Raw genomic sequence first — 10,028 nt, 5'->3', positions numbered from 1 at the left:
GTGGGTTGTGCGGCCGGAAGGGAAGGCTGGCTGTGTGCCAGGGCGGGGGGGACACAGGCAGGGGGCTCAGGGAGCGGGAGAGCGGGAGAGCGGGAGGGGGTACGACGCCGGCTAGCGGAGCCCGGCCCGGGGGGGCGGCGGTGCCAGACGCGGAGGGCGGCCTCTGCTCCTCCCCCGCCTCCTCCCCGCGCCGCGCCTCCTTAGGCTCCGCCACCCCCGCCCTGCGCGGCAGCCGCAGGGAGGGGCCCAGGAAGGCGGAGCCAGCGGCGGCCCAGGCTCGGAGCACCCGCGCGGCTCCCGTTCGCGGAGCACACATCCCGGCGCGACGAGGTAGAAGGCGGCGCGGGCAACGGACGAGGGAGCTGGGCGCCGCGGCGGGAGGGGCGGGAGACCGGGCCGAGACCCTCCTCTCGTGCTCCCAGGCAGCCTCGCGGCCCACCGAGCCCACCGCGGGGGTCTCAGCCCCGCCCCTCGGCCCCCGCCTCCCTCTTCCCGCGCCCGCCCTGCCGCGCGCCCCCAGCTCCCTGCCGCTCTGCGTCCTCCGGGACCGCCCTCCGAGGTCCCCTGGGGTCGCCGCTTCTGCGCCCAGCGCGCTCCTTGTTCGTCCCACAGGTTCCTTCGGAGAGCGAGCGGGAGTCGGTGCTCGGCCTCCTGCGGAGAGCAGCCCAAGGGTGAGTCCGGCGTGGCGGGGCGAGGCGGGGGCTGGAGGGCCCGGGGCGGTTCTTATGCCTCTTAGTGGCACCGGGGCTCGGCGCCGCGGGCTGGCTCCATGTTTGTGGAATGAATCAATCATGACTCTCCTTCTCCTCTTCCTAAGGAGGACTTTTTGAGGTCCACGTGCTGCAGAGCACCTTGGGGGGCCTCCTGAGATAGGGGTCCCCCCCGCATAATGGAAGCCCGACTCCCATTTCTCCCCCTCCTCTCTGCACTCCAGTCTGGAGACTCCCTTTGGGTTGGGTCTTGGGGGGTCGGGGAGAGGGGGCTTGTAGGCCCAGCCAGGTAGTTGTGGAAGGTGGGTCCCAGCGGGGGCTTGAGCCAGGGCTCTTACAAGGTTATAGTGGAGGGGGTGCGCTGCGGAGGACAGCAGACACTGTCAGGCAGGGTCACTTGGCACCTCCAAGGCCAGCCTGGAAGAGCCTGCTTGAATGTGGATTTTGACCCACAACTTTCTGAACCCTTCCACGCCGCTGTTTCTTCATCAAGAAAATGGGAACATTCGCAGTCTTTTCTCAGGACTTTGTGCAGACAAAAAATTTATCATAGAAATCACCCCACACAATGCTTGGCACATTGAGAACACTCAGCACATCTTAGCTTTATTTCCTTCCTCTCTGAAAAAAGTGAGCAGAGTTATTTGTTCCCATCTTCTCTGTCCACAGCTTGGTCTCAGAGAACACAGTAGAGGTGTAGTCAGTTTGTTGAATAAATATGCTTGATGGAGCTTCAATACCCACCCCCACCCCCTTCTCCCAGAATCTGCAGGGAGAGGTCAGGAAGTGACAACACCAGCATGCCAGTGCTGTCGGAGGACTCTGGTAAGTACCTCCCCCGGGCTGAAGACAAGAGCCTGCCTGGCAGCCTCCAGGCCCTGGCAGTGAGAACCTGGGGAGAGAATGTCCTCACGGCAGGACCGAAGTGCTGTTTGAGGCCCCACTCGGCCTCCTTGGGGGCAGGGAGCACCCACTGCGTTTGCTATCCTTTGTTTTTCTCACCTCTCCCCAGGTTTGCATGAAACCCTGGCCCTGCTGACCTCCCAGCTGAGACCTGACTCCAACCACAAGGAGGAGATGGGCTTCCTGAGGGATGTTTTCAGTGAAAAAAGCCTCAGTTACTTAATGAAGGTGAAGTCCCACGTCATCCTGCCTGGAAGGGTGTCTAGAGGTCTTTCTAGCTGTCTGGGGCTGTCTGAGGTCATCCTAGTCATCTCCCTGCCCCAGGAAGGCCTTCACTTGCCCACTGCACAGGACTTTCTCTTACGGTGCCCCATCAGTGGCCCAGTCTGCTGCCTCAGTTGTCCCCACAGCCATGGGTGGGATGTGTGGTGTCCAGGGTGCATCTGAAATACTCTGTCTTTGCAGATTCATGAGAAGCTTCGCTATTATGAAAGGCAAAGTCCAACCCCAGTTCTGCACAGCGCCGTGGCCCTCGCTGAGGACGTAAGCCCCAGGTTTCTCCTTAGAGCGTCTGCCCCACTCCCTACCCTGTAGGGTTCCTTCATCTTGCCTCGTTTGCTTAGTCTGGGGACACCAGGAATCAGGAGCCCAAAGGTGAAGGGGTGTTTTCTTCCCTTGTCCTCCTCTTTCTCTTCCTCTCTCTGGGTTCCCCAAAAGGCAGGGAGGAACCGGTGAGCCTTGGACTGGGTTGGGAGACACTGACATGGGGCTGCCCACTCTCTGTGTGTTCTGGAGCAAGTCTGTTTCCTCTGCTGTAAATGAGAGCATTGGATTGGCTGAGCAGTTCCCAAACTGCTCTGAAGACGGATGATTTGAATAGGTCAATTAGACATTGTATCTGTGCTTTCCTGAAGTCAAGGGACCTAGAGTGTGTCCCCGCATACTGGCTCAGGCTTCTCATTTTTTAAAGGAACGCTTCTTAATTTCTTGTGGACCTAGTCGTCTGTGTTGTATGGTTGGGGAAAAGCCATTCTGGTTGATTACTAAGATCAGCTCCTGAATAAACTCTCCTAACCCCAGGAGATGGCCTGGGGAGGGATGGGTGCAGCCTGTGGATGCAGAGCCCTGGGCCCTTCTCCACTGTGGAATGTGATTAGGGGCACATTAGATTGCCCGTCCCAGGCTCAGCGCTGCCTGTCCCACTGGCTCTGTGATGTTAAGTAGGCCACTCAACCTCTCTGAGCTCCCATTTCCTCATTCATAAAATAGCATCTGAGAGCCAGGTAAGCCCAGGTTCAAATCCTAGCTGTGCTGTATATGAGCTCTGTGACTTCGGGCAAGATGTTTAATCTCTGAGTCTCAGGATTCTCATCTGTAAAATGGCAAAGTAACAAGACCCTCTGCATCGAGTTGGTTGCAGGGTTCAGTGAGAAGATCCACATAAAGCAGAAAGCACATAGGGCTTAAAATGGTGGCTCCTTGGAGGATGGCCCTGTCGAGCTGCTCCTGACCCCTGGTGTGATGTTCCCGGGATCATCGTCCTGGGGTGGCTGAGGGTCTGCCCCTCAGCCCCTGGGGGCTGCAGCTGGGTGGGCCCTTGGGTCTGTGGCCCAAAGAAGAAGGACCCAGCAGATGTGGGGCAGGGGCACCTCTAGCCATCGGTGGCGCCTGTCTCATTCTCTGCAGGTGATGGAGGAGTTGCAGGCCGCCTCCGTGCACAGTGATGAGAAGGAGCTGCTCCAGCTGCTGTCCACCCCGCACCTGAGGGTAGTCGCGCAGAGCCCCTGCCCACCCATGCGTCTGTGTCTCCTGGGACGGGGGTGGAGGGAGCTCTCCTCGTGAGGCTGAGGAGTGGAGACTTCTGAGGGAGCGATCCTCAGCACTAGTGTCTGGGCAGTTGTCTCTCTGGCATGGCGTCTGCCACCCTCCAGACCACCACCTAGCCACGGCCTGCTGACCCTGTGAGTGGCGGGCCAGCCCTCCTTTTCTCTTGCTTTCCCGACAGGCTGTGCTCATGGTACACGACACGGTTGCCCAGAAGAATTTTGACCCCGTTCTCCCGCCTCTGCCTGACAATATCGATGAGGATTTTGATGAGGAATCTGTGAAGATCGTCCGCTTGGTGAAGAACAAGGAACCCCTGGTAGGTGCTGCTGCCTGCTTCTCTCTAACCCACTCTTCCCCTGCCTCTCACCCCCACCCAGAACACTGGGACAAGACCCTCCCCGAAGTCTTCAGAGTGAGTGACAGCAGCTTTGCCGGGGCTGCTGCTCGTCCCTGTGGCGCCTCTGTGTGCAGGGCACCCCTTCCTCTGGGTGGATACAGCCCCTCTCAACTGTGGCCAACCCGCTTTGTGCAGTAAATAACCTGCACAATTGTATAGGGTGACCCTGATCATCCTTTAAGCCAGAAATGGACAAACTACAGCCCAAGGGCCAAACCCAGCCCACAGCTTATTTTTTAAAATAAAGCTTTTTTGGAGCACAACCAGGCCCATTCACTTACAGATAGGCTGTGACTGCCTTTATAGTGCGATGGCAGAATTGAGTCATTGTGACAGAGACCGTGTAGCTGGCCTAAAATATTTACGTGTGGCCTCTTACAGAAAACGTGTGACAATGCCTGCTCTGAATATTGAGGAAGCACGGGGCATTCCTCTCCCCAGTAGACTGATTGCTATCACTTTGGTCCTGGTTCAACATTGATTTACCGACCAAAGGGACAGTGTTGTTTAGGAGATGCACGGAAATGGTGGAAGCCCAGAGAATTGAGATTGGCTCCAGAAGATCCCACAGCTGTCATTCTCTATTTCCAGCTTTCCCCAAATGACCTCCAATGAGCCTCTTCTGCAAGCAGACGAGGATCTCTCCTCTCCCTCTGTTTCCTCACCTGTAAAATGGAGCAGCCATCCATTGATTTAGCAAACACGTTGTGAGCCCTCCTATCCAGGCGGTATTGGGTGCTGGCAGTTCAGAGCTGAGTAAATGATAGATAGCAATGCTGGAAAGTTCTCAGGTCTCGGGGGGCTAGAAGTCCTGGGGTTCTTAGTTGATGGCCTCTCTAGTAATAATTATTTTATGTACTTCAAATAGATGGCACGGATGATGTTAACAATAACTGTGCAAATGTGTTTGCAGTTACAGCCACTAATAAGTGGTTAACATATGTTGAGTGCTTACTGTGTACTAAGTGCATTGCATGGAATCCTTGCAACAACACTGTGAGTTAAATGCTATCCCACATCTCACAGGAAACAGGCTTGAAGAGGATAAGAGATTTCCTTGCTAAGGCCACATGCTTTTTGTAAATGGTGGAACTGTGTTCACACCCAGGGCTGTCCAGCCCTAGAGCTTAGCTCTTAAGCTTTCTGCTGTCCTGCTGCAGTCCAGCCTCTGTGGTGCAGGAAATCGAGGGCTCGTTAGTTCCTTTCTCATCCTAAGTGTCATCTCTGCTGTGCTTCATGGGCCAAGTCCTGGTCCCGAAGCTCTGGCTGGGGTGCATAATTGGTTTCCCTCAGCAGCAGCAGAAGGCCTGGTAACCCTGTGATTGGGTAGAGGCAGGGTGAGAATTAGCTGGCACGTATCATCCTCATTATTAAATGTCTTTGCAAGTGGTAGGAACTGTGATATGACAGAGATGTGATGGAGAACGTACTGGATTTGGCATCACAAAAAGCTTTCCCCTTTACCAGCTGGGTGACCTTGAGGATATTTAACTTCTCTGAGCCCCAGTCCCTCATCTAAAATGTTGCAGCATTATTGTGCCTTGTAAACTGTAAAGTGCAGGGCTGTACTAATGGGAGATGTTGGTTTTGTTTTGTCTTCAGCATTGGGAAGGTCCCCACTGATCTGCCCTCAGCACTGTCAGAGGGAGGGACTGGGGAGGCTGTGTTGGGTCCAGAGAGTAGGGGTCTGAGATTTGGAGCTGCTGCTTAAGAACCTGCCTCTTCTGTCTCGGGTTCAGGGCGCCACCATCCGGCGGGACGAGCACTCAGGGGCTGTCGTGGTGGCCAGGATCATGCGAGGAGGCGCAGCAGACAGGAGCGGTGAGTGGCGGCGTGCAAAGCTGGCCCACCCCTGATCATGGCCATTGTTCCAGAGCCCTCCACTTTTGCTCATAGCTCCCCTTACTTCTCTCCTATCAGACCACCTGTTTGGGATGTGCTTTGCTTTCTGGGGTTGTGGCTGGAATTCTCATCTCCTTCCCAAGTCAGTAGAAATTTTAATAGAAAATATAGGCCAGCTGGGCGTGGTGGCTCACACCTGTAATCCCAGCACTTTGGGCGGCTGAGGTGGGCGGATCACTTGAGGTCAGGAGTTGGAGACCAGCCTAGCCAACATGGCGAAACCCCATCTCTACTAAACACACAAACCTGGGAGGTGGAGGTTGCAGTGAGCCGAGATCATGCCACTGCACTCCAGCCTGGGCAACAGAGTGAGACTCTGTCTCAAAACAAACAAAAAAACCGGGCACTGTGGCTGACACCTATAATCCCAGCATTTTGGGAGGCCAAAGTGGGCAGATCACCTGAGGTCGGGAGTTCGAGACCAGCCTGGCCCACACGGAGAAACCCCGTCTCTACTAAAAATACAGAATTAGCCAGGATTGGTGGCGCATGCCTGTAATCACAGCTACTTGAGAAGGCTGAGGTAGGAGAATCACTTGAACCTGGGAGGTGGAGGTTGTGGTGAGCCGAGATCACACCATTGCACTCCAGCCTGGGCAACAAGAGCAAAACTCCGTCTCAAAAAAAAAAGAGAAAAAGAAAATATAGGCCATGCATGGCGGCCCCCACCTGTAGTCCTAGCTATTCGGGAGGCCCAGGTGGGAAGATTGAGCCCAGGAGTTTCAGGTTGCAGTGGGCTGTGATTACACCACTACACTCTAGCATAGGTGACGCAGTGAGACTGTCTCTAAAAAAAGAAAAAATTATATATACATATATATGTATATATTTTATATATACGTATTTTATATATACGTATATATATAAAAAATAGTCATGGAGTACTTTGGGGTGATTGAGAAAAAGCTCATGCGTTGGTTTAGTCCAAGGACTGTGACAGTTAAGAATATAGCATGGGCTTGGGGGATTACTAACTGGGACAGGGATGACACCCTTCCCCACCACCCCAGGTCTTGTCAAACCACTATTACAAAGAGAGTGTTTGTGCCCCAGATTCATTTGGGTAGAAAGGTTGAGAATCACCGGTGTGTGGAAGAGCTACTAAGCTGGGAGACAAACCTCCTGATATAGGGGGATGTTACCCCCAAAGTCTGGGGGGTCACCGTTGCAGAGAATCCTAGACCAGCACTTTGCAAACATTAACGAGTACACAGATTCCCTGAGCATCTTGTTAAAATGCAGACTGATTCAGCAGGTCTGAGCTAGGCTGAAGATTCTGCACTTTTAACCTGCCTCCAGGTGATGCTGATGCAGCCAGGCCAGTGTCCACTTTGAGTAGCAAATAGGGCCCTAATATGCCAAGACATTTGTCATTCAGGCAGAGGCTCATATTGTGTTTACAGTCTTAATGATGTCTTCACTGGCGCTTTTGTCTTTCCTTGTTAAGACTTAAGGACGCCATTCTAGGAGTATATCTGTAAACCTAGGAAGGTGAAGAGTTAATGATAATTTTAAAGAAGCAGAGGTTATAGCAAAAAGAACACAGGCTTTCTACATCAGAATAACTGTGTTTGAATACTGGCTTCATTATTTCATAGCAATGTGGCCTTATGCAAGCTGCTTAATCTTCCTGGGTCTCAGGTGCCAATTTGTAAAATGGAGATTTTACTGGGTGATTTGAGCCCTCCATGCCAAGTGAGGTGCCCAGCACTCAGGGGCTTAGTTCGCCCGAGTCCCACCCATCAACTTTAAACCTCGAGTTGGCCCTGCAGTGGGCTCCTCAGGCAGGCCCCTGTGGTGCTTGGAGCTCTAAGTGATTGGTGCTCAGGCTCTCCTCCTGTGCTGATGGTCAGTCCCTGTGTCTCCTAGGCCTGGTCCACGTTGGAGACGAGCTCCGAGAAGTGAACGGGATCGCAGTCCTGCACAAGCGGCCCGACGAGATCAGCCAGATTCTGGTCCGTGCTACATGCCTGCTAGGGATGTGCTGGGTCTTCAGACACCCAGAGCGGGGCACTTTCCGGAGCCAAGGCAGATTCTGGCTTAGCCTTGCTGTTGTCCTGAGGAGGTGGCAGGCAAAGTGGCCTTATGGTGTGCCCCTAACGGTGTGCTTGGGGTATGGGGTGGTGGCAGGAGGAGGGGATCTTCCCTTCCATCTGCCTCTCTTAGACCCTCTTCTCAGCACAGCCTTCCTTCCTTCCCCTGGCTCCCTTTCACAAGGTCCCTCCTGGGTCCTGGGTCCTGGGTATGAATCCTGGCTCTGCCTCCTTCCAACTGTGCAACCTTGGACAAGCCATCAGATCATCTGAGTTTCCATTTCCTTTCCTTTAACGTTGGGATAGGGATTCTTTCTCAACCAATGTGTGGTTATCATTGGGATGCCAACATCTGGAAAAGGGTAAAGCCCTTCAGAAGTGTAAGGGGATTTCAAGGTATTAAATGCTTGGCTGAAAATCTCTGTGGTCCATTCTGGGGAGTTGAAGTCAAAACTGAAATTGTGAAAAGCCCCAATCATAGCTTGGTCCCCTTTATCCTCAGGATTCCTCCCCCAACCTGATACTCTTTGCTAACTTCTGATAGTTTTGGGGGCAGAAACAGGATAAGATCGGAAGAGAGGAGGCCCACTGTTTAAAGCCCTCTCTGGGCTGGGCCCAGTGGCTCACACCTGTAATCCCAGCACTTTGGGAGGCTGAGACAGGTGGATCACCTGAGGTCAGGAGTTCGAGACCAGCCTGGGCAACATGGTGAAACCCCATCTCTACTAAAAATACAAAAAATTAGCTGGGCATGGTTGTGGGCCCCTGTAATCCCAGGTGCTTGGGAGGCTGAGGCAGGAGAATAGCTTGAACCTGGGAGGCGGAGGTTGCAGGCAGTCGAGATCATGCCAGTGCACTCCAATCTGGGCAATGAGAGCAAAACTCTATCTCAAAAAACAAAACAAAACAAAAACCCAACAAAATAAAGCCCCCTCTGTAGAGGATGCAGATTGCAGGCAGGCCCTTCAGTCCTTTTGCCCAAGCTTGCTTTTTTGTGGCTTTGGGTGCCAACTTCCTTGTGCTGCAGAGCAAGGGTGTGGGCTGTCTGGGTAGTGGAGAGGCCAGGAGGTGGTCTGTTGGGCCCGGCTGTCCTGGTCCGACAGCATTCTTCCTTGTTGGGCCCCTGGCATTGGGCTGCAGGGTCTCTGTAGATGAGGGTGAAGGGAGCTCCTGGAAAGCTGGGCATGACCTGAGATTGGGGAGATGGAAGCAAAGAGGGAAGTATTAATCAGAGACCAGCCCCAAATCAGTCAGGAAAGAGGCAAAGGAAGCTGAAGTGGGTTGTTCAGATGACCCAAGAGGAAAGCAAGGAAGGGAGCCCTCTGGGGCCCTAGCGGTCAGCAGGGATGGAGGATTGGAATTCAACACGTAGTCCTTGGGTTCTCATGGAAAGTCTTCCGTCCCTTTGTCTTTTGAAAATACAGTTACCAACCCTCCACTGCTAAATTTGAACTGCCTTTAAAATAATAAAAATACAAAAAAATACAAAAAGGTACAGTTACTTGGTTACTGAGTTTTGCTTTAGTTCATTCAAGCAGGGCACCATCCTAGAAGGGTGGGCCTTGGAAGGCTGCAAGTCTGACTTTCTGAACATCAGTTTTTAGGCCTGAGAAGTAGAAGTTGAGCTCTTGGAGGATTAGACCTGGTAGGCGAGAAGCTTCTGTTCTCTCTCGTTTCAGGCCCAGTCCCAGGGATCCATCACCCTAAAAATCATCCCAGCCACCCAGGAGGAAGATCGCTTAAAGGAGAGCAAGGTATGGGGAGGTGGGCCTGCGGCGCCCTCTCTCAGCTTGAGAGATGCAGCTCGCTGGCTGGGGGCTGGATCCAGTCCAGCCTCTTGAAACAGTCATTCGGGAACAGATCGTAGATCTGGCCTAGTAATCTGTGCCCATTGAAGGACTTTAATTCCGTCACAAAGTGATTCATTTGTTTGTACCCTGCCTCTTTCTAAACAGGATTTGACGTGGCTTACTAATAATAAAAGACGAGGTTATTTTAATTGAAATAGAAACTCAGGGCCATGAAGAGGAGGAGAAGGTACCAAGTGTGCTGAATTCTGAACCAATTAAGTAACTGCCATTTGTTTAATTGTTGCTGAGCCTGCCTTATTTGGTCACCTCCTCTGTGCCAGGCACTCTGCCAGATGCTGGAGACAGGGACTCTTGGTAGCTTCAAGGGTTCCTGGTGCAGAAGGGCAGCAAACCTTTCCTTGCTATGTAATAAGTGCTTTGTCAAGATTCTGTACAAAGAGTTACA

General features: G+C 53.2%; 1 protein-coding gene across 2 annotated transcripts in view; it reads left to right on the top strand.

The window, feature by feature from the left end:
- The first annotated feature begins 242 nt into the window (after window positions 1–242).
- Window positions 243–10,028, top strand: part of MPP3 (MAGUK p55 scaffold protein 3) — a 32,228-nt gene continuing 22,442 nt past the window's right edge. Inside the window, exons 1-10 of one of the 2 annotated variants that reach the window (XM_050763023.1) lie at window positions 243–330; window positions 613–671; window positions 1,474–1,535; window positions 1,723–1,841; window positions 2,079–2,156; window positions 3,300–3,380; window positions 3,619–3,756; window positions 5,577–5,658; window positions 7,609–7,694; window positions 9,452–9,526. In XM_050763023.1, the coding sequence (XP_050618980.1) occupies window positions 1,511–1,535; window positions 1,723–1,841; window positions 2,079–2,156; window positions 3,300–3,380; window positions 3,619–3,756; window positions 5,577–5,658; window positions 7,609–7,694; window positions 9,452–9,526 (684 nt within the window). In that variant the 5' untranslated portion in view covers window positions 243–330; window positions 613–671; window positions 1,474–1,510. Of the gene's footprint in view, window positions 331–612; window positions 672–779; window positions 1,536–1,722; window positions 1,842–2,078; window positions 2,157–3,299; window positions 3,381–3,618; window positions 3,757–5,576; window positions 5,659–7,608; window positions 7,695–9,451; window positions 9,527–10,028 lie in introns of those variants that run through there. The other variant, XM_050763022.1, reaches the window with a different exon arrangement.

The sequence above is a fragment of the Macaca thibetana genome, chromosome 16 (genome assembly GCF_024542745.1).
Source record: "Macaca thibetana thibetana isolate TM-01 chromosome 16, ASM2454274v1, whole genome shotgun sequence".
In the NCBI taxonomy this organism is placed as follows: Eukaryota; Metazoa; Chordata; class Mammalia; order Primates; family Cercopithecidae; genus Macaca; species Macaca thibetana.
The sequence above is the reverse complement of the archived record's forward strand: the minus strand, read 5'-3'. Positions and strand labels throughout refer to the sequence as shown.